The sequence below is a fragment of the Chroicocephalus ridibundus genome, chromosome 3 (assembly GCF_963924245.1).
Source record: "Chroicocephalus ridibundus chromosome 3, bChrRid1.1, whole genome shotgun sequence".
NCBI lineage: Eukaryota > Metazoa > Chordata > Aves > Charadriiformes > Laridae > Chroicocephalus > Chroicocephalus ridibundus.
This window is the reverse complement of record NC_086286.1, coordinates 113,544,208-113,571,929: the sequence shown is the minus strand read 5'-3', so window position 1 is coordinate 113,571,929 and position 27,722 is coordinate 113,544,208. Positions and strand designations below refer to the sequence as shown.

Here is a 27,722-nt window from a genome sequence, read left to right as displayed (position 1 = left end):
ATCTGCAGTTTCTGCTTTTACTTTTAAAGCAGGGCCCCTTCAAAGAATTCTGTGTCTGTATGTGTCTGTCCCACATCTTTTCTCTTAAACAATCCCAAAAGAACACACAATCAAGCACTCAACACCAGAGACAAGATGGTGGCAAAAGTGGACTCACAACCCGAGTTCTTCTGTTGTATGTTACAGAACTAGTCAGTCAGCTGACATAACTTGATATAGCACCATTAAACCAACAGACATACTGGGAAGATTTTGTCCACATTTTATTGAATTTAAATTTATTCGTAGGTATCATAAACACCACCGTTTGCTTTAAAGGAATTCTTTTCAGCTCTTACAAAGGATTTATTAGACCTTCATGCTTATACAGTTGTGATTAAGACATTTCACGTGGAAAATACAATTGTGTAAATGTAATTGTATAAATGCAATGGTATAAATGCCTATGAAGACATATGTTTATGATATGTAGGTTTCTTTCAAATGTGTAGACCGGAAAACCATACTCACTGGAAAAACAGGTGTTCGCAAGCTCATTGCAAAAAATGTAACATCTAGGCCAGAAGGGACCAACACGTTCATTTAACTTGTCTCTGGGCACACTACAGTCTCTTTTGCATGAATTATCATGACAGATATGTAATGATATTAGGCTAGTTTCAGTGGCTAGGCATTTTTTTCTGGTTTAGATGGTCATTTATGTATCAAAAAGAGACAGAAAAATGTTTTTTGAACAGAAAAATATAAACCTAAAATGACAAGTTACAACTGGTGATTGATAAAGTTGAAAAAAAAAATTTCCAATTGTTTTTTTCTTAAACTGACTATATGCTCAATTTTCAGGCTCTTGAGCAATTTTGATATTGTAACATCATCAAAGACAAAATACATAATATCAGTCTTATTTACTGGTGGCTGGTTTTGTTGCCAAATGCTACTTTGAACATCTATAATGTGTTATCAGTCCACCAAATAGAAAGCCAAAGCACTTGGGTTGCACTGACCCACTGCACAACCTTGTTCAAATTATTTATATCATGTCTGCTTCACCAGAGGAAACCACTTGCTGTATTGTGGACCAACAGGCAGCTATGGCCAAGCATAGTCCGAGTATATCACCGTGTCAGAATGCCAGGGCCAAGGAAAGACAACAATGAGAGGGGAGGGGAGGGGCTCGTACAAGACCCCAAGGATGGTTCTCTGCTTCAGATGCCTCCCGGCCCTCAGAGCACAGGGATTCATGGAGCTAGAAGTGGAAATTTCAATTTGTGATGAGGCTGGAGTACATTACACCAGCTTGCAGACCTTTCCCACCTGAGGAACAACCTAGGAAAAACTATTATAGGTCCCTTCAGAGTTCCCCTTGTCTGAAACTTTGATGAAAGGAATGTTCTCGGCCCGGCTGTTGTGAAACTTTTAATTAATTACAGTTCAATTCTGTTTCCATTAACTGCAAAGAAAACAGAATCAGTCCTTCAAGGTTTGGAAAGTTCTTTGAAAGCCTTGAAAGAAAGAAGTTACAGAAGAGTGAAATTGCACTTTTGTTCCTGAACAATGCATCTGCTCCTGTAGCATCTTTCCTGACTGATCTCATAATCCATTTTGTGACATCACAGTTGGTTGCCATGGAAAAGTTTATGAAATGCTCATAGAAGGGTTTGATAGAAGGATGACATTGTGTAGGAAATAACCAGTATATGTATTTGAACAATGAATAGGAAATAACCAGCATATGTATTTAAACAATGAATGTATAGTCATTATTATGTCCTATTTTAGCAAAGAAAAAAAAATGACTAATGATGTGTGAGCTGTGAACAGATTTGCTTTTTCAAGAAAAGTTTTCTCAGCTGTTACCATGAGGTAATAGTAAAGAGTTTAATCTGTGCAAAATACTTTCATCTAATACTACTTCTTGGGCTGATTTTTTTTTTTTATTACTGTGGATTGTTAACCATTATGCATTTTTCATTACATAGATATCTAAGACATCCTTAGCGAAGTATGACAGGGGAAGCAGGTCTGATCAAAAGAAATGAAACACCGCCCTGGTGACAGAAATGGCTAAATAATGAAATTATTAAACATAACCTCGCACCAACATGCCAGTGTTCTGCACACACCAGTCAACTCAATGAAAACCATGAGACTACTACACATAACAAAACACCAAATTGTACCATGAGTTTGCTTATCAGATCTATACAGTTCATTTAAACTATACTGCTTCCAATTAAAAAAAAAAAAAAAGACTGAGCAAATGAAATTCAGAAACACAAACAAAAATGCAGAGAGAAATCTCAGGTGTTAAATAGCAACTTGTGTAGGGTTTACAAGAGAACACGTCCTGAATTTTTACCTTTGCAACCACAGAATAACTAAAAATATTATGTCTAAAGTAGTCATAAACCTTCTTAAAAGCTAAAAATATTTCTGCTGTATTTATTCAGAATGAAAATCAGTCTTAGCATATAACTTTTATAAATCTGTCATGTGTTTAGCATCTTTTACTGCATAACTTTCAGCAGTGTATGATAAATTATAGGATAACAGGTATATGTTCCAAATCTCCAAAGATTACTCCATACATTTACTGGAACAATCCCTAGTACTTCAATTTATGTATATTGATAAATCTGAGCAAGCAATTGGCTTAATTTTGTCAAAATAAAAGACAATGCAGTTTGTATTTTTAATCCAATTCTAACACACACATATATATATTTGTAGACCATAAAAATCCAAAGAAAAACTTTAAATACTTTTGGTTTTCTGTATGCTGATTTGAAATGTGTGTGCTGAGCCTTGGGAGAGCAAACAGCAGAACAGTCTTTGAGCAGAAATATAAATTCCATTATTTCCTACCTTCCAGTGACGACAGTTGCTGTTCAGCTTCCAAATACAACTGAGAAAAGATTGGTCTGGGAACTAAGTTGTTTGAGCGGAGAGAGGCCTCAATGGAATTATGCAATACTTCTTCAAACCGTGTTGTCTTGAGCTGACCAGCGTAAGAATTTCCCATCTTCCCAAAGAAGAAAAGGAGACAAGAAGAAAAAAATAAAATAGATATTTCAATTTTAGCACTCAGAACCTGATCACCGCATGTTGATGTCAGTCTACAACATCGCTCATGAAGGAGAGAAGCTTCATTGTCCACAAAGAAAGGCAAAGGAAAAGAACATTGACTGCGGCAGTCGCTGAGCAGATCCTGCTGGTAAATTACAGGAAGTTATCTAAAAGTAACAGCTTTCTGTAATTCAGCAGAAAGGCAGCAAGCTTTGACACCTTCTTGAAGATGTGGCTAGAAATCTGATTCGAGCAATTCCTTGGTTTATACAGCAATTGAGGATATGCATTTTCAATAGTCAGCAATCTCATCTGTAAAACAGCCTTTTTGTTTCACATGATTTGAACAGAATAAATGTTAAATGATCTGGGGAATAGCAGAGTTTTGTGAATTTATCTTTGCATGGCCCATCGTGGCCGAAAACTCATAGATAAAGCAGTTCAACATGTCTTTAGAGGAGCTGTCTCATAAATAACACAGCATTGCTGTAACTCAGATATTGGGAAAGATAACAGCTTTTTCTTTTCAACTTAAGCAATATTTTTCCCTGTCAAGTAGCATTTTATTAATTCTTTTTTTCAGAATGAGGCATTGATTATTTATTTGATTTTGCATTCAATTATTAGGACTTAGAAACTGCATAATTTACGCATTCTGTCATTGAGGAGTCAGTCTATTCCAGCTGAATATCCCCTGTACTTAACTGCCGCCTGCTTTCCGCAGCAAACACAATGAACTGGTATAACCAAAAGCCATGTCAGCTTTCTTTTCCTATTACAAAGTAGCTCTTGCCCTGGGCCCCACGTCCTTTCCCTCCTCAAGCAACTGTGAATAGAAAGCATGAAACGCTTCCTGTTTGCGGCAGTAATTCCTAACCACTGAACAGCCCCTCCTCAGCACTGGGCACTGCCTGGGAAATGAGCCTGTTGGGAAGCATCCTGGAGGAATCGGTCAAGCAAAAGAAAAACTACTGTGCAACCACATACAGCTCCTGATGGAAAAAGGAGTTTCAAAGGAACAACATACAAAATTGACAATTTGGATATGACTCTGTAAAGCATACTTTACATATATGATCATATTTTATATGTTTGTATCATGTAAATTATATATATAGTATAGTTGATTCTCTATATTATAGCCTATTGATATTATACAGATACTATTAATAGAGCACAGTAAGAATTCTAAAACAATGCAGGTAGCATTTAAGAACATGATCTAGAGAAGAAGCAGGCGCTACTCACAAAATATTCGTGTGTATATGCAAAACCAAACAGCAAAGTTGCAGTAAGTAGTACTGATACATCCATTTGGTGAAGGGTAAATGAGAAGCTGCAAAGCCTATTAGTGATGTTCAGAGCTCACATGGAAGTGAGGGTGCGTCTTCTCTTCCAACACAAAAAGCAGATCACAGTTCTCTACGCATTGATAGGAACCCTCTGGCTCCTCTTGTTTTAAGTACTGCTTCGCCTACACCAAACACAGCTGAAGACAATGCGGAAAGCCTGACATCAGTATTGTCCTTAAAAAGCTTTATCAGAGGTGTATGCAGGAAACCCAAGGTCAAGCTCTGAAATGAATTATACTAAATGCTGTTGCTAAACAAAAGCACTAGAAGATGTTTAGTTCTAGTTCTAATCCATCTTTCAAACAGTGTATGACTTTCAGGTATCCTGATAATTATTTGTCTTTGTTACATTGATGTTTTATGTTTAATATAAAATGTTTAATTATCAAGGTATCTGACAGGTACCCATTTAATTCTTTGTTCTTTTAAAATCCTTCCCATATTATGAACTAAAATTTTCTCTTGTTAGGTTGGAGGCATCTGCGGTCTCAGGGGCCCATCTCTACATCTTCAGGGGCAGGTACAATACTGGTTCTACATGACTGTTCATCGCAGTCTTGAAATCTGGACTAAAGAGAAATAAAAAGGCATGAACATGCTCTCTACACGGTAACATTCAGAGTTACACCTTCAGGAGTGGAAACTGCGTTCAGCTATCATCCATGTCACACACTTTCTTCCATAGACTGCTTTATTTAAAAACAGAGCCAACATATGAAAAATTCATGTAACATCCAAAGGACTTTTTGCACTTATAAAATCGCCACTACAGCACAAAGAGAGTATGCAAAAGACTGCAGTGGCAGAGGCTTGTCTTACAAAGGGCTGGATTCCACCTGTTCTCAACATGACCATGCAAAGCAGATGGGTCCACCTGATTTTCAAACTTACTTCTTGAAAAGCTCCATTAAAGCACGTGAAAAATAGGACGTTTTTAAATTCATCCAGAGTGAGACAAAACATTCTGAGACAACTCAAAAGCATTATTAGACAAATAGGTACACAGACTGCTTTACGCAATGAAGACTTACTTGCTTTACTGATCACTTTCTGGATCTAATTGTGATCAATGAGAAAACACTGTAATATTCCTGTTTATAAATTCTCTTTCATAGACATAGTCAGCTATTATCCTGTACAGTTTATTAGGAAAAGATATAGAAATTTACCCATTCAGGTGCTAATTTAATTATGATGTGAATGGGGTTGTAAAATGAAACAAAAATAAGCTTTCTGGTAAGCTCCTGTGTACCTGTGGAATCTTACAATCACAGTGCCAAACACAATCATAAATCCAGGAATATACTTTGGAAGACGTGATAAGTATTTTATAGCCATTTTCATCATCAAACACACACCAGAAAACGGGAATTGCAGGAGCTTTTTTGCCCGCGTCAGCCTTTGTCATTCAGAGTCCCAGTGACACTCTCAGTTGCAGGAGAAATTATTTCTATGAAGCAAGAAAGGGAGAAGCTGTTTCTCACTAACTCTACGATGGTTGTCATCCCGTCTTTTCTTTAGAGCTTCTCAGATTGTGGTACCTGAATTGTAAATTGCTGACTCTGTGGCACCAGGAAGCAAAGGCTTTGAGTCCTATTTTCCTGCTTCAATGAACTCAGCGTTCCCAGCCCAGATTTATGTCTCTCTTGGATACAAGTGGGTGGCACAGGCTAAACTTTCAAATGCTTGTGAAATTCCAAGCCATGAACATAGATGGTGACCAGCTCTATTAAAAAAAAAAAACAACAAACCAACACACTGACACAGAAGGATAGCCCTTGACCCCAGCTACTGATAAATCAAAGGGCACCTCCCTATCACACTGTCAGTTTCCATGGAGAGCACATGGAGGAAAATACTTGCCAATACAAAGGGGAGAAAACAGGGAAAGACCTGGATCTGGAAGAGCTGCTTAAAACCAAGATAAAAAGAAGAAATCCACTCTGAGGAACTTGGGACCCTAAGAAACAATTGCAGATACAAACGAAGCAGGTCAGGCCAACATCTTAGAAACCCATGGATAATACTGCCAAAGAGAGATGCCGAGTCCAGGCATATGAAAATGAGAGTAGAAGTGTGTTAGTCACTAAAGAGAACAGCCCTCAAATTCCAAACACGGAACTGTCAGGATTCCTGTGGTAAACAGGGATTACCTGACTAGGAAAAACAGGGATCTTCAAGGTTAATGTCTGTCACATATAGGGTCAACTTCAAGTTCAACTGCAGTTGAACTAGTCAGGCTTTGAAGAAAACCTGCACTGTTCTGCTTGACCCTGTACTCCAGCTGCTGTGATTTAGAAAAGGAGCTCCCTCTCGGCCACGAGGGCAGACCCTACCAAGAGAGCCATGACAGTGACTGGTCATGATAAGACAGGGCAATTGCCAGCAGAAGGAGGACATGCAGTGCCATCACCTAGATCTTGGTGGGAGATCCTTTGCACAGTGGAACAAAGACGGTAACACACTAGTGACTTTTCAGTTGCAGTCATCTGTGATAATGATCAGTGAGGATTATTAAGATTTTGTGAAGACTGAAGATTTAGAACAGCAATTCTGGACAAAACTTGTCCTATACCTAGGACAGACTGTGTATCCTAAGGAAAGCTATAGACTTTAGAGCTTGCAAATTAATCCAGGGCTTTTGACAACTCCCACTGAAGTAGACTGATAAAGAAAGACTGCCTTCAGCAGAAACCGGGTAAAGAATGTATGTGGGCTGTGTTAAGAAGGCTTGAAAAAACAGTCAAGGGATCTAAGTGCGAAATTAGGAAGACACAATTAATTACTAACAAATTCAATCTTAGATATGACTTACAAATTATTACAGGAGGAAAAGTTTCATATTACATTGCAAATTTTTTGCATTGTAAAATATAATTGACATTACTATTTTAATACAGTAATCCTTCCAGCAAAACAGTGTAACAATGGATGTATTTTCCCCGTGTAAGCAGCCAGCTTTCATACTTCTGAAATGGCCCAACAGAGTCATTTCTATTGGATTATTTCTAAGAGGAGAACGGTAAGATATTTCCAAGCTCACTGTTATTCCAAAATAATATGTTATTGCTATGGCAAGAGGCAATTCATCGCTTGCATAAAATGAGGGGATTTGTTTGGATGAACTATAGATTTAGGTATCCAAAAGGCTATCTATTAAAATTTGTCTGGGAGGAGAAAGCATTCTTTGCTGCAGGTTAACAATTTGTTCACAGATCAGTACCGGCAAAGTTGTTAGTGTGATCCTTTTGCTCTTTGAACATCCAGTAACATCCAAAATTCATCAATATTTCTAAAGCTTGGTAAAGTGTCTAATCCTGTATTAAAAACAACAATCTCATTAAGAAGAAAGAAATCCTAAGGCAGGGACTTGTATGTAAACGTAACTCTAATAAGAAAAGAAAATTTGGAGACAGCACAAACCTGCTTCTTTTCAATGGTAGTGATATATACTATAAGATCCTCCTCAGGGATTCAGTTCAGCCACAAAACTGTCTAGTCACGTTTTACTCTTGTTTCCATGAAGCTATCTGTAATTATAGACAGTGCTTTCTTTAGCTTTGGATTTGGAAGAATAAATTATTTTTCATCTTCTATATTAACATTTGTCTTGTGTAAAAGTGATACTGTGTGGTAAATATATTCCCCCAGGTTATATAAAATTCTTGATTCTGGAGAACTAAAAGAGTCTCTTATTGACATTTACCCCCCACCAGACTCAGCATAGTATTATATCTTATGCCTTTACTACTAGCCTCAAAACAAGGTTACTCTATGCAAAAATGCCTTTTGGGAATGGTCACTGGCCCACCATAACTTCTGAAGTGTGCCTGGGAATTGCCACAGAGAATGAGCGCTAGCACCAGAGCCATGCCGAGACATTTCAACAGAAAACTGATTTCTGGCACACAGGATTTTTTCCTGCAACTCTTCAATTTACCAATACAGCTGTAGCTCATATGGGCAAAGATAAACTTATTCTTTCAGAAAGTGATCTCGTTGTTCATGTGCCACAACATTATCACTTGTAGAAGTAATTTACAAAGTTTTTTATTTGTTGGTACTAACATAGTAAATAGGTGGACTATTGCCAAATTCTGAAAAAGTATTTGTTTCTGGAAGTCAAATCTGTTTGTTTATAACATTCTGCCAGAATGACTTGGCAGTAAGAGAGGAAAAAAGGGCTCAGAAGACTGATGGTTATGATATAATACTGGAGTGTGGGAAACACTTAAATACGTTTCCTCATTTGAGATCATTTCCAGACCAATGTTTTACTATTCCTATGATTTTCATCAAAATCTTCAAAAAGGGTTCAATATTCTGCTGTTAGTCTTACCCCAGAAAGAGAAATTTTGAAGTTGCTGATAAATGAAATTATGATCCTCTAGTGAGCTCAACTCTACAGTGCTAATAAGGTTAATATCAGCAGTCACTTAGAGATCTGCTGATTGAAATCCACTTTTTCAGTGAAGTAATTTATTCCGCAGAAATAAAGCTGTCAGATCATCTAAAAGTCTCCAGCCATTCTGTGTTGCATGTATGAATAAAGTTACGGCAATTCAGTAGACACCATTTGGCCATTACATTTTAAAAGCAACATTAAAGCTTTAACTTAAACCACAGTTACCTTTGCCAGAATTTCCAGCTCCTTTTCTGTTACAAGATCTTAGAACTCATATATCTCCTGTGGAATTATATTAGAAATGTTATCTACAGACCAGACCAGGTTAAACTTAATGGTTTCCTAATAATGCCACTTTGGAAAGCAGTTCATGATTAAACACAGAGACTCTGATTAAGGCTGATGACAGGTCACAGAGAACATAATCCTACCATCTTTATACAGCCAAGAACAATTCTGCTACTGTTTCCATAAAGAGAATATACCGCAAGAAGACTACTCGCATCTCTCTACCACTTCTCTTCTCTTTTGCGTTTGCTTTTAATTTTTACCTGATATCCTCTCTTGAGTTTGAATATCAGGCTGACCACAGACAGGGGATTTCTCCTGCATTAAGAGTGAGATGATTTCTTCCGCTGACTCATGTTTCCAAGCAACAGGATGTTGGAACAAGAGTGCAGATTGAAAGGTGCCAAGCTTTCAAGTACACTGAAAGTGGGAAGTGGGAAGACATCACCGAGCTTTTTGGCAACTTTAGATCCCAAGCCAAATTGCTTCTATTAATCACTGAAATCAGTTCTCTCAGTCACTTCCGAAGTAAATAATAGGGTAGGGGGAGGTCGTTACTCTCAGGAGATTGCTGCAGCGCTTAATATGGACACCTTTGCAATGAAATCAAATATATGCAATTTTCCCCACCTACTGAAAAATCAAGCCCATTTGTTAACTGCCCTCTGTGCCCTTGGAAAAAATCACACAGATCCATATCAAAAGGGATGAAAACAGACTTGGAGAAATCAATGTTAAATGACCTCAATAAAAACACTATTAAAAAGCTGTTGCTTTCTTTTTTTCTTCAAGCAGATAATAAATTAAAATATCTAACGGATCATTCTTAATATGAAATTATTTCACATCCATTTTGCCCATTGGAAAGAGAAGAACTTTGCTAAAACCAAGTATTTTCTTATTTTTGCTGAAATTTTTCAACTGCAAACCAACAAGCATTACTTTTGAGGACATGGTGTTCATTTTTCAATGAAAATGCTACAATTCACGCAGGGAACAGTAGCAAAAATCGCACATGAATATTTTCTACAGAAAAAGGAAAAAAGAATTTCCAGATATGTCTATCAAAAAAAGAAATCATATTTTTAAACTCATACAAATTCAACTCTACTTGGACACAAAAAAAAATAAAGCTTGACTAAATACAAAACCACTTAACTTGCCATAAAACCATTAAAATAAACAACTATGCTTGGAGATCTGGACTAAGGCATGTTGGCAATTTAGTGACAAGGAATCTAAGCTGTGATAGCCTACATTCTAGTTTTCTGGGGAAACAGAAAACTCCAATTGCAACCAGATTCTTTTAATTATTTAAGGATGAAAGGCTGTTTTGGTTTTAAGACATAGTTTAGTCTTCCTTTACGACTACAGAAAACTTAAACTTCCTTCACCCTAGAAACTTTTATGCCTACTTTCAAACCAGACTTCAGTTTTTCTGAGACATCTAAAGTAATGATTTGTTTAAAAATGCCACTTCATTTTAGCTTCTCTGAATACAGAAGAAAAAATGCCAGACAAAGTTCAAATTGGTCATAGTAGAAAGTCCTTTGTGAAAAGTCATACACTGGTTTACTACTCAAATTTTTTAAAATCATAATCACTATTGGGACCGATGCCCAATAAAAATCTGTATCTGCAAGAAGAATTTGGAAGAAGTCTTAATTAGACTTTTTATAGATGACTGAACATCTATTATTAACTTGTTTCTTAATTATAATTTTCACTGGAAATCTATTTTCAGACATAACAATAACTCTGATTTTCATTTACTTGCTTTTTTGATTTAGTGTGAATCTTCTTTTCACAGGCAATCATAAGAGTTGTTCCTTAATATCCTCACAACTGGGTGAAGGAGCCACTTCATAGAAGTCATTGTAGAGCTGGGTGATAGTCCAGTGTTTTAATAATAGTGCAGACTGACCCTAATATATGATATGGCAATAAATACATTTAGGCAATGGCACTTCATCCTGCAAATGCTTTCACATTCCTCTCTGCAGGAAACAACGTATTCTGATGCAGATTTCTTTGATTTTCCTGCAGGATCTCATAAACTTTGCAGGTGTTACTGGAGAGAAAATCCCTTATCAGCAGCTTCCAGCACCGTTCAGCTGATATGCTTTACTATTTCTCCAGCACAGAACCCTGACCCTACGGCTGGTCAAGCAGCTCTGCCTTGGCTCCCATTCGGCTTTTGTGTGTTGCTTTGATCAGTTCCTGGCTGTGGATGAAAGCAATTCTTTTAGAGACCACCTTCAAACTCTCTTAAAAAAAAGAATTACATACATAAAACCAATTGAGCTTGTTAAGCAGCAGGAAGAAGCCAAGTTGAGGGAGGAAAAAAGGAGGGAAGGAGGTGCCACAAATCAACGCTAGGAAGCGATGATCAAAGTGGCGAGTGGAAAATTAGTAAAAAATGATCCCTAAGTTGTACAGGTCTGGGTCATTCTCCTTCCCAGCTCTGTAAGCACAAAGACTTTCTCACTATTACCCAGCAAAGAGGCACAACTCTCTTTCCAAGAATTGTCTCACACATCTGCTCTATACCTTTGCGTACAGCAGCACTTGAGATCTTAGAGTAAAGCAGTAGGAAGCAGACTGGCAAGGCAGGAGAGAGATTATCTTGAAATGCATGTTTTCCGAGGAAAATTCTAAGAAATCACCACTTGGGGTATATTACTCTTTCTTCCAGTTACTGGTGCTAGAGACTGTTTCTGAGAATCTTTTCAGAATCCAAAACAAATATACAAAGAGTAATCCCACACTGATTGTAGAGGTTAGCTTTTGAGCCATCCTCAAAACGAGACTTTTGTTTTTCCTTACCCCAAGCCTCCTCCTCTCGGCTCATTCCTGGAAGCAGTGCAGCTGCGGTCTGGGGGGCAGCCACATGCACACACGGAGACAGTGTCTTAAAGACACTTCAGAGACATCTCTTTTGGAGCTGCAGAGGCAGAGCCAGACAGTCTCTGTGGTGGTTCTCCAAGGATATACACAGAGCCCACACGTTTAGAGGCTCTACCTCATTCACAGAGAAGGGCCCCACTGCTTGAAAGAGATCTTCACTGATTTCTTCTGACAGAGCACCCTATGCCGTATCCGGATCATATTTTCCACCCAATGAACAAAGGGGGGACAGAAATGCAATGGGAGCAGCCTAAAATATGCTTCACCATCTGTGGATGGCAAATACAGCTCTAGATAAATATACTACATTGCAAAATAAAACTGAGCATCCAGGTATGCTCAATCAGGAGATCAGTTGCACATGTATTATATGTTGAAAATACAGCAAATAAGAAACATTCACAAACATAAATATGCAATCCAAAAGCATTAAACAAGCCTCTTTAGTTAAGGAACCACTAAGGAACCACTTATCAGTTTGAGATCTGAGCTGCATGTTTTAAAGGTTTAAAAATTCAAGTTGTCTGCATTTTTTTTTTAATATTCCAAAGTTCAAAGTTTTCCTGAGAGGAAATCACTCACCTCAAAGACAGCAAATGACTGACAAGGCAGGAGGTACACGAAATGCAGACAAATGCATATTCTTAAAACATTAATATTAGCTGTAAAATGTCTCACAACTACCATATTTGAACAGTAACCGATATAAGGCAGGGTGAGCATGTTATCTTACAATATGCTAATGTTTTCATTAAATAGCAACAGTATTTTTCAGCATGGAAATACTAGCCGTGTAATAAAAAATATACTGTACCGTAGTGAAAGCATGTGCTCCTCAGTGACATCCAGTAAATTACTCCCAAAGTTTCACATTCTGATTGCACTGCTGAACATCTTACACCTGTGGTAACTGCCAGTGATTATATCTTTATGGAGTTTTCCTTCTTTTGATTTAGAAGAGTCTGCTGCTTGGCGAATTGGATAGGACACTTAAGGCTCCTGAGTCAGCACTGTATGCAGCTGAACAACTCAGTCGGGTCGCCATGACATGAACACTCTCCTGTCACAGTAGAGCACAGGAAGGTTTCAAAGCTATCTATTCTGCAACTCTGGCAAAAAACAAAGTAATGAGACCACAATATACCCTGGCAAGCTGTTCTCTAATTTGTGTGCTGGCTATACTAAATGATAAATGGTCTGACTTTATGTCTTATTAATACAGAAGTGCTGTGCTGGGTCACAGTGCTCCTGGCCAGGCACATATCAATCTATCAGTCTGAAGCATTATTAACGTCAACAATTTTGTTGTGCGTTTTTGGAAGGAATGAAGGTGTTTTTTTAAAAAGAAGTGGGGGTGTCCTTTTGCATTATATAGATAACAAAATCCCTAAAGAAAACATAAAGTGTGTATACTGTGAGTACTTCATTTTGGTAAAAGAAGAAGAGATTAACAGAAGAGAAATTAGATATGTAGCAATATTATCTTTGTGTTGGTACTATGCCTGTATCTTCTGAATAAAAGGATAAGAAATCAAAAGAATATTTGAGAGATTATGTTCAATATACTGCTGGATATACAAAGAAACAGCTATTGTATCACGTTTAAACAAACACTGCATCTTTTCAAGATACATCTAGAGTACATGTACAGAGAACATTTATTTCTGGTAATGGTATATTTATCAAATGTTTCCTTAGGTCACAAATTGCAGTACATCACTTCAGAAGAGGAAAGCAATTATTCTAAAAACTGAATTTTCTTTTTCCTATGGCTCCAAGTCATGAAACATTCAGATACGTGCTTGATTTTAAACTCAGTTAAGTATCACTGAAATTAGCAAAATTAAGCACTTATCTAGGCTCTCGGTTGAATTTAGGTTCTGTATAATCTTTGTATGCAGGATACATTGAACAATGAAAAGAGGTTATTTTTCAGTACAGCTTGTGAAACTTTGTTTTCACCCTTTACTCTCAGGGTATGCTTTCATGACTGGCTCAAGCTGCTCTAAACTCAAGTTACAGCCGAAAAGGAATGTCTCTCACTCTTAATGTATATTACTCCTGTGTCGTTTGGTGGCATGGATCTGAGTTGGTATGGTTGAAAACTAGTAATTTTTTTTTAGGGTTATGTTCAACTAGATCAGATCCCTCATCTAGCTATGCATAAAACATGTCTCCATTAATATAAGCAAAAGAAAAGGCCCAGAAACATGTGACAGGATATTTTTCTCCAGAGTATGAAAATGCTTTAAAGAACATATTTACATTTTAAAACTGCACCTTCTAATTCTGCTTCTGAAATACAAAAGGAAAACATTGAATTTTAAAGCCTGCTGAGGAATCCCTTGGAGACCTGGGTGATTTAGTGTTTTCACTCAAAACAGTTTTCATATTAATGGAAAGCTTTCATCATTCATTTAGTAATTTTTTAAAATATATACTCTATACTTCAATTTTAGATGCAAGCACTGCACATAAGAATGTGGAAAAGAAACTGCACAGAAAGTAGTAAGTCATGCTCTAGGAGAGTGACTAGTATGTTCTTCTGTTACTATGGAAGTGAACTAGAAGTTTTATAAATGTTCTATACTTAACGCCAAATATGAGAGACCTCAGTCATGGCATTCTCAAGTAGGGTACAAAATCATTCAGCTTGGGAACACAGAAATCACTGTCTGGTTTCCTATCAGCACTGTACAATTGTGTACCTTAAACATATTAACCTGACAAGATGACACTTACAAGATTGTATTGACAGCCAAAGTTTAGAGAAATCCAAAAGGAAAACAAATACTGCAAGAAATACATATGAATGTGTGTGAAAGCACGTGATTTTTAGAAGAGTCACTTCTAATAATTTACCAGGTCAACAACACCACAAGCCAGAAAATTCACATTTTAAAGAGGTATAACTTGATTGATGGCAGCCAAACATACTTGCCCCATAACTGTAGTGCGTTCGTGAACTTCTCTAGGATGCTGTGTAGAGTGCTGTCTAGAATGAAGTCTGGGATGCTGCAGCACCTATCTCTGATGTTGCTTTGGGACTGGAAACACAACATCACTCTTAAAGAATATTAGGATAGGGTAGAGTTTAAAGACGACAATGTTAACCTGAAATTCAGTAATGGAATGCAGAACGTAAAAAGGGTCTGCCTGCTTTGGATATAGGCATGGAGCTGAAGTTCCAGAGAAGAGGGAGAAAAGGCAAGCAAGCACAGAGGGGCCTATTGTGTTTGATTAATACCCGGAGCAGGAATGCCAGGAATGGGTGATAAGCATGGAGGTTATGTATAAGAGATCTCGTATACAGAACCAGTGTGAGTTGGTCAGTATGCAGCTGCTGATGCAACATACATGAGAAAAGAGTGGGTCTGCCTGCTGAAATGAGCTGCTGAATCTGTGTGATGTCAGTAATGTAAGTGATGAAGTGACAGAACAGTTGTTAGGGGAATTGTAATTATCCCAACAAAAGGTATGTACCTTGTACACTACGCACTCACAGAAAAGAATCTTCTTTTTTACAGGAATCTACAAGGCATGTTTTCCAAAGTTTGAGAACATTGCAATAGAAGTGAAACAAGGGACATAACCTGAGGTTATAACCTCAGGTTAACAAGATTTTCAGAAGTTCAAAGCACAGACTGAGACGAGGGCAAAAATCATAGAGTGTCATAGAAATATTTTACGAGGACATTCGTTTATAAGAAAGAACAAGGAAAGAGTTCGTCCACTGTGCAACCAGAAAGGAAAATTAAGAGATGATTGTTAAGTGTAATTCTTTTTTTTCCAAGAAGATGAGCAAAGGTTATTTGTGATCAAATGACTGATTTGTCCAGCAGCTTTAGCAGGGAAAAATGGAGACTGCCCCACCAAACACACAAAAACTTAGTATTTGAACCTTTCTGTATGCTCATTGTGTATCAAAAAAATAAAACTGGGTCCTTCCAAGCAGAATGACTGGTTTAATTGCAAGACAACTACTTTTCTTCTCAAAATGTTTTTTAAATGGTTGCAGGCATACTTGTCTTTTGTGTTTATGCAGAAATATTGAAATGTGTATAAAATCTTATATAAAATGTGATATATGTAGGCTAAAAATGCCTACCACATTGAGCTTTTCAGGGTACTTATGTGAAGTCCAGATGGCCTCCTCCCTGAGAAATATGCTCAGTCTTGTACTTTGGACATGTACAAAAGGAGACCTTTAAGATCTCCTAGAAACATGGAGTGCAATTCAGATGCCTAACCACAGGCATCTTCTAACTTTGAGATGTCCTGGGGTATCCTGTCTGGATTCTGGCTGCTGCTCCAAAGAAGCAGAGGTCTGAGGCAAGTTCTCTGTCATATCTGCTAGTCCTTTATCTCAGGTAAACCAACAAACTTAAATGGAACGAGGTACCTATACTTAGGCAACTGCATCAGACTGCAGGTATCTACTGGTTCACTAGACAGCAATTTGCACTATAATCAATAAAATCAATGGAGCTGAGAGAGTGATTCAGCTGGCCAGCCGCTACTGTTTATTTACTTCAACATAAGCTGAAACAGTCACCTGGCTCCACTGACCACATTGGTTATATCTTCATTGACCACTAGGAGTTGCAGCTGCAGATGTCTACATGAAGACGTCTATATTTAGGAGTCTTGGAGCTCAATTCAGTTGCTTACGCATAGGTGTTGCTTAGACATTGAGAGACTGCAGGTATCTGAGACAGCTGCGTAGGTCCCACACAACGTAAGACCTGCAGGAGACCAAGCCAGGCAGAATAACCAAGGACATCTCAAATATCAAAAGAAACACATAAACAAGAAACTCAAATCCTTAATCTCAAACTAAATCTCACTCTCAAAGTCAAAAATTGGCATGTCTATGGATGTACTGTCAAACAACTTGGCTTACAGTTTGCTTCTGGCTCCTGATCACCTGATTGGCTACACTGCATACATGTTAGTTTACATCCAAGCATTCTGCACTCAGCTTTAGTTGTGCTAGTAGTTAAATAAGGCATTCCTTTTCCTAGGCAGCAAGGACAAGATTGTGTCAGGTTTGTTTCCATCACCCTACACAGTTCTCCAACAGTTTCCCAAAAAGCCTGGTGCCCTCACCCACCTGTTCACACTCCATGCTCCCAGGCATGCAGCACACGCCACACCACGAGACCATGAACAGTCCATTCTGGCTAGCTTCACAAAATTTTGGTCATCTGAACACACATGCACAAAACCTGTGCCTCAGAGGCACAAAAGTCATGTGAAGAGCACTGCAGACACAGCCCGTTCTGAAGAATGCTACCCTGAACAGTGTTGGTAAGAGCCACTGCACGGCATGGCCCTTGGGCCACATCTCCCCAGACAGCTGTGGGTCCAAAGAACTGGAGCTGGTTCTCCCAGGGCAACAATAGCTGAGCAGGGCTTTCAGGATTTCAGTTTGGCAAGTTCTGTATAAATTCTTCTAAGTCCTTTGCCGGCATTTTTTCTTTTTCTTTTGTGTTTTTTTTTTTCTCTGACCTCAGTGTCCTTCCACTGTTTGACTGTAAATTGGGGATAATATCACTTCTCTAAGGTGCAGAGAACAGTTATACTCAAGATTGCGAGCTCTTCCAATCATGCTGCCAGAAAAACCATGTCAGGAGACTACTCTTTGGTTTTTGTAGGTATTAAAGAAACAGGAGTTTTAAAAAAGACATTGAGGAGAACTGCAAAATAATGTGCAAACATCTAGTGTGAAATGCTAACAAATGTGAAGGAAACTGAGGAAGCGAGCATAGTGAACTGCTATTTATAAAGTAACAGGATAGCTGGATAGGATTGTCTTACATAGGGAAGTGTATTAAAGGCACATAAGAACCTTTTTTAAATACTGCTTTGTATTTAAAATAATACAGGTACTTTTATTCTTCGTATCGCTGAATTTACAAGGATCTTAACCATGACAGTATATGTTTTTAAAATCTCTGAGAAAAAAAACGTTACTAAAGAGTAAAATAAAAGGTCAATTAAGTTTTATAAAACAACCAAGGGCTTCAATACTGAGTGAGAAGAAAAAAAAAAAAAAGAAAGAAATACACACTTGCCAAAAACTAGAGCAACCAATAAATTGCTATCTCTTGCTAATTCCTCCTTAAACACCAACTGCACAGACCCTCAAGACTGAAAAATTAAACTAAACAGGGTCATGCTGACCTTAAGGCAAGCAACAGACTTAATACTGCAACAGACAACCATGAATCGTACCTAAGCAAACCTCCCATTCCTTTTCAATAGAACGCATTATTAATCAGACACATTGTTTTACAACTGGTATAACCTATGCCAGAAAAAGCTTTCATTTTCTCAGTGCACAACAGGAACATTTCGGAGCATCACAACTGTTTCTTCATGGCTCTTAACCGTAACCGAAACTGTTGCTGTTGACAAAACATTTTGTTTTTATTCACGCACTGCACAAAAGCACCCACTACTTGTTCAGTCATGCTGTACCTGTGTAAAAATCTTAAATGAATGTTCAAAGACAATTTTTTAAAAACTTAAAAGTTACAACCAGACTGATACTTCTGTAGCTATTAACGGCTCTAACTGTTCAAAACACTTCCTTAAGAGTGTTCCTTCATCTCTAGTAATTGTCACGCTGGCAAAAAAAAACAAACCTCCGAACCTCCAGGCTGAGTAACATCCATTTGAGTGCTTAGAAAAGCAGCTCTTAAGAACTCTCAACTTTCATCGCTCTCATTGTGAAAGACCTCATATGCCAAGCCATGTGATGGAGGACGCTGTACAGTACATTGGGTCAGGAGACAAGATGTGGCACCATCTTATACCTGGGGAACAGGCACATTACATTCTGTTGCGAACGGGAACTGAAACTAATTGAACAAATCCTGTGCTCGGTGTGTGTGATCTGATACGCCTGTGTTAACCTATCTCCAACTTCAGAGAAATTTCCACTGCGAACTATTAAAGATACTTAGACAATTTCCACTGTCATTGACATGTTTTGTACCTATTTCCCAATCTGCCATTTACATATGTTCCCAACATCTGTATACGCCTGGGAAGGAATCATGTCCATGTGTACCAATGGATGGCTTTTTTCACACTAAATGAATCAGAGAGGAATACAAACCTCTGTTTGTAAGCAAAACCAATATACCACAGCACAACTACACACACAACTGTTGTACTACAGCACAACTTTCTATCAGACCCTCTTACTTTAATTACTAGGAATCATTAAAGTTTTAATATCTTTAGCTTAACATGGCTTTAGATATATTTTTCTTCAGAATTTGTCTGGTTGTTTGATTGATACTAAAGAGCTTTGTGCTGCATACTGGATGCATTAATTAAGAACGCTCACAACACCACAGTTTTTAATCTCACTTAAATAAAAACTGCATCGCCTCAGTTTTGAGAAGCTCCACAATCTCCATTTTATCTTTCTTCTGATTGTGGATTATGTATCATAATTCCTGAACACTTCAGTGGTTAATAATATCCTCAGAGAATCACAGGGAAGTAAGGATATGTTCTTCCTCTATTTCACCAATGGGAAATTACAGTCTGAAGTGATATTAGTGCAGCTCCCATGAGCATCTGAATCCCGAATTACAACTGAAATCCATGGCAGGTAATGTTATCTAAATACTTGCAAGAGTCTGAGTTCAAATATGTCAATCAAAGTCATACAGGAACTGTGGAAAAGCTCAGACATGAATGCAGTTCTCCTGAGATACCACTCTGTCCTGAATCATCATCTGTTTAGCATTTTATTAAATATTTACATATTTAGTTTAAATGCTGGTAGATATATGCTGTTTGGAGGCTGTGGAGGAGTTAATCTTGCAATTTCTGTAATTCTGCAAATTCTGTAAAGCCTAATGATGCAGCCATTTTCTGATAAAAAGTAGATTTTTTTCCTTATTTAGGTAAATGGTGCTAGAAATTCCCTGTAACTTTTAAATTATTGGAAGCTACAGATGAGGAAAAATAAAGCATATAGCTTTTCTGTCTCCTGTTGTCTTCTTCTACAATTTCTTAATTGATCTGCAATAAGAATAGAGATCAAAACCCAGTGAGATCAACAGGCTTTGGATCAAACCTGACATTCCTTTCAGCTGCTTTATGAATGATCTCAGATGATAACCAGAACTTCTGATGATTTTCACTCCTTAAAATATTGTATGTTCCAGTGAAAATTCAGCACCATATCAAACTTTCTTTAAGTGTTACAGAAATTTAAGAAAATGTTCTCCTCTATAATGCATTTAGTTAATTATACAGCTAGCGTCTTATTCCTCTGGTTTGCCAAACTCTCATAGTTATCAATCACAAGGCTCCACTAGCAAACAGAACAGATCCTGCAAATTTTTACTCTCAAAATTACTCACATCTACAAATGTTAACAGTACTGAAACAATGTAATGTTGAAACAATACAAAACCCAATGTCAAAAGATAAGCAACTCTCAAATATCCATGCAAGTATTACCTGCTTTGGGTGGTAGCTATGCCGGAGGTACAAAGAGTCTCAGCGTGACTCCAAGCAAAGCCAACTTAGATCTCATACGATCTATCAGCTTAAGTATATATCCATGTAACCACAGCTATACTACAGTATAGCAGGTCTGTTCCTCTACCATGGGTTGTACAGATAGGTGCTGCTGAACTGAGAGTCAATACAGAACTATTCTAGTTGATACTACACTGTTAGCCAGAATTGCAGTCTCCGTATTGATTTCTCATCACCCAGCCCCACTTTACCTTGTATATTGGGAGTTACCTATAACGAATAGGCCAATAATCCAAAGATGCTGAAATACTGCAATCATGAGCTCGTAGTAGGCTTTAGGTACCCAAGTAGATAGGCAAGATAACAGCAGACTCCTTTGAATATTACTCCTTTGAAAATTACTCGAAGACTCCCTTAAATATGTCAGTATCAAACAACTAAGAAACAAATCCTAGCTTTCATCCAAAGAAAGGTGGGTAAGCAGCTAAATTTGCTTTCATCATTTGCATCTGGAAAGCTATGGAACAAATTTCAACATAAGAAAGAGAATATAAATTGGACAATACAAATGTGACTCCCTCTGCATCCCTGGTCTGTAAGGCTGCTTGTGAACAATCCTAATGCTAGCTGCCTTTTGGTAAGGCCTGTAAAAGCACAGCAGAATAGCACCCAGCACAATCAAGCCCAAAAGCAAATATCTTTACATGTGAGTTCAAAAAAGTTGTGAAAACGGCTTACTCAAAACTCTTCCACAGAGTAAATTCTAGCAGGTGGAGACCCAGCTGTTGGTGCTAATAACAGTAAAAATGAAGGTCAAGCAGAACTCAGCACAGCCTCCTCCAGCCCTGCTGAAATATCTTCTTCCCTTTCCCTAGAGATATGACAAGAGCGGATGACACAGATATGGTCAATTTTACATAACTGTTTGCTAAAATTGGAAGAACCAGAATACAAGTATGAAAGATTCCATATTTATTTTAAATTTTGCATTGCATGAACCAGTTTTATGGTACCTATGTCATTATCTAGGAAAGTTCTGTAGCTGACAGCGCAGTTGCTTGTACATAGGGATTTTTCTAACATTTTAAAAAAATTCAAAACAGGTCTAGTATTTGCAAATAGCATAAAATAGTATCAGCAGACTGGGAATTCAGCTGCCTTTGTTTTTTCATTAGATAAAAATGAGAGGCAGTTACCTGGAGGAGCTATGGTCACTATTTTGCAAAGTTTTGATCCTTTTTCTCACATTCTGTTCTTGAGAATCAATTCATCGTTACTGTAAGTTTTCTTATACCTAATTCAAAACAGCACAGCCATTTAAACAAGTTTAGTCTATCAACTGATCCCAAGCAAAAAATACAAAGGAATGATTTTTGCATCGTTTTCTCATATATTATCATAGTGCTCTTCAGCTGAGTGCATAAAGGTTATCAGCTGTGAACATAGTCTGAACAATGTGAAAATACTTTCAGTATGCTACCACCATATAAATTTTAGTACAGTTTCCAAGGCCTCAAAACTTAGCTTTTAACAGAATACTGAGCGTTAAATTGCAAAGGTCCTACAAACTCTATTTTAGCTTAGCATTCTGCACATACAAAATAGGTGATGAAATAGCATAGCAACTATATATGATGCTGTTGACTTTTGAGAATAAAAAAAAAAAAAGTAAAAATTCTAAAAAAGCCAGCATTTATTATAAGATGATACGATTAAGTATAACGTTTGCTCTTTTATCCTCAGAATTTATCAAAAAGCAATTCTGGACTCAAGTTTGCTAAAACAATATGTAATTATTCAACAAAATTAGAACTTAATTTGACAAATGTGTGGTGTGATATCTGACATGCCAAAAGCAATGTTAAAATATCTACCATTTTTCTACCTCATACTACAGAAAAGAAGCTGGAGAGGAAGAACACTGTCATTATGACATTTTTGCCCTGTTTGACATTTTGTCTTGCTCTGGTTTGAAATCATTATTGCACATTATACAACACATACACAAAAAGTATTAGTAGGAGAGGCAATCCAGAGCAATAGATCTATATAAACAGAGTACAAATTACAAGTAGTAGGGGGCTTTTACCATAAAAATCTTAAGACAGCACAAGGGCAACTATACACTATATAATGACAATCACATTCTCTCTCTCTCTCTGTCGTACCTATGTGTCGTATAATCCTAAAGATTATGGTATTTATATTTGTAGTTATAGTGATCAAAGAAAACAGCTATTAAGAATGATTTCTTTGTACCTGAAATTGTTTTTTAGTCCTATATTAAAAAATGGCCTAGAACTTCAATGGCTTTTTTGAGAAAAGCAACCTCAGCAATGTATTAAGTGCCTTTCTTAGTAACTTCTAACATTTGGATTTTATTTTTTTTCAACAGCAATTAAAAAAGCAAACAGAATTTAAGAATTAAGACAAAAGGAGCCAAAAGCAAAACACAAAACATGATTATGCCACTGGATAAATTCATGATCTGCTTACACTGGAGTGGTGCACTGTGTGCACTTTGGGTCCACTGTGTCAGAAAGGACAGAGTAGAACTTGAAAAGGTTCAAAGAAAGACAAGAATGAAGACTGAAAATGTTAACAAGCTTCAGGACTATCTAGTTGGCTGGGATTCTTCAGAACAGAAAAGAGATGTCTTAAAGGCACATGCTAGAAATCTACAAAAACATGAATGGCACATCAAGGGCGCATAAGGACAGAGAGTTCACTGTACCGTCAAGTATAAAAATTAGGACAGTCTCATTTATATTATTTTAATGCCATTATTTCAGTTGGTTGTTAGTGCCTAATTTTTCTCAAAAAGGCTGGGCATTGCTCTCACATTTGAGTAATATCCGTTGTACATTGTCCCTGCAGCAGTGACCAGTCCCTCATGATCAAGATTTCACGTGACTAGATGAAAGAATGGAATAGCACTCTAAACAGCCAGCATGAAAGGTACAAAATGGTATGTCTGAAACACCACAACTGGACATATTGTACCAATTGACATGTTAGGAACAAGCTTTTATGTAACAGCAAAATTCTTGCATTAAAGGGCTGACTCTTCCACGTCTGTCAGCATACATTTATCCTGTAATTTGTATAAGAGCACAATTCTTTGCGTAAAGGAGTGGCTTGCTCACATCTGCCAGCATCCATTTTCCCTGTAATTATGCATCCAGTATATTTTACACACACAGATCACTTGTTCAATAGCAGTAAACATTTCTTATGAAAGACAGGCTTTTTTCCTAGACATTTGATAAAGGCTCTTTCAGAAAAATATATCTTAGCTTTATGGTATAATTTGAAAGCATGAGGAAGATGCATTCAGAAACATTAGCACAAGATCAGTAGACAACAAATTTAGGCTTCTACTTCAAACTTTGAAAATGACAATTTTCTTTGATTCCGAGCAGGTCACTTCACCTGCCCACCACAGGACACCTTGGTCCCACTACTTTGTCCCATATCTCTCATTTTGGGAGGCTTAAGTTCATCTTAATTTGTTGTAACACAATTTAACATACTAATGTTATGATCTCAGCCTACATTAAAAAGAATAAAAAGCCGTACGATGAAAAATGGTCTGAGAAGTTTCTCTCACTAAAATATGTTAAGCCCGCTTTTATGTTTTGCTGGCATAGGAAGAGAGTTACTTTAATTTCATTTTAACTTAAATTTATTTCAAGCATCTAACCAGCTAAGTAAGAACAAGGCTCATTTAAAAATACAGCAATTGAGGTAAGAACTTCTTTTTTTGCAGGGGTTTGCCACAAAATTTCACACCTGCTCTCTACACCTGCAACTTCTCTGAGCAAGAAACCTGTATTATCCAGCACCACTTACTTTTCACTTCTTTTGAGATTACTCAAATTCCTGTGCACTATTCCATGGTGTGTAACAGGTTTCCCATCTCATTCTTTCTGATAAATTTGGGACATAATTTAAGATAGAATCACAGAATTGTTAGTGTTTGAAGGGACCTTAAAGATCATCTAGTTCCAACCCCCCTGCCATGGGCAGGGACACCTCCCACTAGATCAGGTTGCTCAGAGATCTCAAACAGCAATACATGTCTAGTTGCCCACAATCAAAACTCACTTCTGAAAGATCAAAAACTTGCTGTACACCATAGAAGACCACTTTTTCAGAAATCATTGTAAAATTCAAGATTAACTATTCCATCTAATTGCACCGTAGTGTACATACCCATTTTTTATATGTTCAGAAGAGAGATTTAAACTGTTCTCTCATGATGAAAATGAGCATATGCATAAAAACAAGTGCTATGGAGAAGCACGGGAAGTCAAATATTTAAAAAAAAGAGAAGGAATGGTAAAAGCAACCCATTTCTTCACTTTATCTTTGTTGCACGGTAATTCCAGTGGCTACCCTAATTCTTTTATTAGGAAAAATAGCAAATAAGCAAGTCCAGTACAATGTCTTGTCTTTCATTACCTTCTAGACTTCCTAGAACTTCTGTCCCCTCTTCCTGGGCTTCCCAAAGCTGAAGAACTCCCTATACAGTCTTTCTTATGGAAACTCCTCCATATCTCCAGTCATCCTTGTCTCCATTCCAGGACTCCCCTGGCTCTACTCTACTCTACTCTAAAACTCGAACTGCACACATTATTCAAGATATGGGTAGAGAGCAGATTAATACGGTGGCAAAATACTGTTTACTTTTTTTTTTCCTATATTCTCCTTTTAATAATTATTAATTTTTTATTTGCCTAACTGCCACCAAGTTTTCACAGAATCATAGAATGGTTTAGGTTGGAAGGGACCTTAAATATCTTCTAGTTCCACCCCCCTGCCATGGGCAGGGACACCTCCCACTAGACCAGGCTGCTCAAAGCCCCATCCAGCCTGGCCTCGAACACTTCCAGGGATGGGGCATCCACAGCTTCCCTGGGCAACCTGTTCCAGTGCCTCACCACCCTCACAGGAAAGAATTTCCTCCTGATATGCACTCTAAATCTACCTTCTTCCAGTTTGAAGCCGTTACCCCGTGTCCTATCACTCCACTCCCTGATAAATAGCCCCTCCCCAGCTTTCCTGTAGGCCCCCTTTAGGTACTGGAAGGGGCTATAAGGTCTCCCTGAAGCCTTCTGTTCTCCAGGCTGAACAACCCCAACTCTCTCAGCCTGTCCTCATAGCATAGCTGCTCCAGCCCTCGGATCATCTTCGTGGCCCTTCTCTGGACCTGTTCCAAGAGGTCCATGTCCTTCTTGTGCTGTCCTTCGACCTAACAACTTCAAAACCTGTCTCCCGATGGAGAACAGTTAATTCAGATCACACCACTATGCATGGATATTTAGTTGCTATATATTACTTTTAATTTTTTTAATAACACCAAACACTACTTATCATCTAATTCCTGGATCATTAATTCTGCCCTACAATTAGGGATGGAAATCTACAATGTCTGACTTCCCTTTACAAAAGTTGTAATGACATTTCCAGCAGCTCTTGTAATCCTAATTAGGCTTCTCTAAACTGAATAATGTAGAATGAAGGCCAGTACTTAAAAATGGATTTTTTAAAAATAATTTTGACATAATCTACAGCAGATACACAGAAACATCAGAGGGACAGACCAGCCCACCTGAATTTCAAAAAGGCCATTTCTGTGCTTCTGAGAGCGTCAGATTTGCACTTCTGACTTCAGATGTGAACATTTGCAAACATGTACAAGTAGGAGTCAGTAGGGGGAATCCATTCTCCTCTAGCACAGGTTCTGAGTAATTTTTTCAGTAGTTTTTCCAGTTTGTGCAGTGAGTACCTCTCCTTTCTGGGCTGAGCCAATCTACACATTCATGCCTCTTGTTTTGTTTGGGCACAGGTATTCACACATGAACATGTTAAGTGGGACCAGAACATGACCTAGCGGAAAAAAAAATATTTATTGCTTCTTTTTCTAAGTTGATTTTCAGCCAGCTCAGTCCCTTAAACTATTTCACCATGTAGCCACATGAATGCATATGCCACCTATGCAGCTGTGCAACTGTTGTGGGAATAAGAGTGGCCAGCAGCAGCAACTGCCTAAGTGATGGTGGCCGCAGTCATTAGAAGTATTAGACAGCAAATATATATTTAAAAATACATTTTCAAATGGCAGTGGGGAAAGAAAGATTGTTCCTAAATTCATACAGCAGAAAGTTCTACATGAGTGTGCAGTAAAGATAAATAAAGAGGCAATTCTGTAACCTCAAAGACGGTCTGGAAATCTTTATAAGACAATTACATTCTTCTCATTTCCTTGACTTCTGTCTTCTTATTCTTACCTATAAATTATGCATTCATGACATATCAGAATATGCCTTCTGATGGCAAACAGCAGTAACCTATTCATTAGCTAAGTCTATTATCTACGCCACTGCTGAAATATGATACTTGCAGACACGTATCACTTCTGATAAAAATTTAAATTCATCTATTTAGCTATAGGATCAGAATTTAACTACAGGATCAGGATCTCACTTCTGTAAACACTACCCTTTTGTGTGGCCTTTGCCCTTCACTCATTGGAAAAGTTCTCTTGGGTAAAGCTAGGGACAGAACTGTTTGCAAAATCAGGATGCAACTATGACAAGAAAAACAATGCAGGTATAGTAAGAAAAAGTATAAAATATTAAAAAGAGGTGCAATACTTTGTTCTCCATGTTTTTCTAAAAGTAATATTATATTATATTATATATTATAAAATGTATCAACTATAGAATAGACAAACTGCAGTATCAGTGTTCAAGATCCATACTCTGAAAGTGAGAAGCATTTACTTTGGACTCTCAGTGTAGCAATGGAAATCATCTAGTCTCTCTGTGGTCATTTAGGCATGCTAGGAAATCTGTAGCTCTTCATCTTCTTTACTAGATGAAGATATAGGAAGGTAAGTAATGGTGAGTCATCTAGCAGCCCAAAATATCAGTTTTCAAGTGCAATATCTGTCCAAATAAATAACAATTATCCCAATACATGTGTTCCTTGTTATGAAGTTTAGTTTAGCAACAGTGATACTGTTATACATGTTCTTCTAGTTAAAGTTAACTCATACATTTCTCTTCAATCCTAATTTACGATAAAATGAAATATGGTGTAGATTTTAATTCTCATGAAAAGTTTAATTTCAGACTTTTGAAAGCACATTGCGCTTACACTTTTAGTTATATTTGAAGATATCACAT

At 37.5% G+C, this 27,722-nt stretch overlaps 1 protein-coding gene across 1 annotated transcript in view; it reads right to left on the bottom strand.

The window, feature by feature from the left end:
* The window catches only part of GREB1 (growth regulating estrogen receptor binding 1), a 94,721-nt gene that overhangs the window by 53,521 nt on the left and 13,478 nt on the right, over positions 1–27,722 (bottom strand). Inside the window, exon 2 of the mRNA XM_063330489.1 lies at positions 2,866–3,022. Coding sequence (XP_063186559.1) covers positions 2,866–3,022 — 157 coding nt within the window. The remainder of the gene's footprint in view (positions 1–2,865; positions 3,023–27,722) is intronic.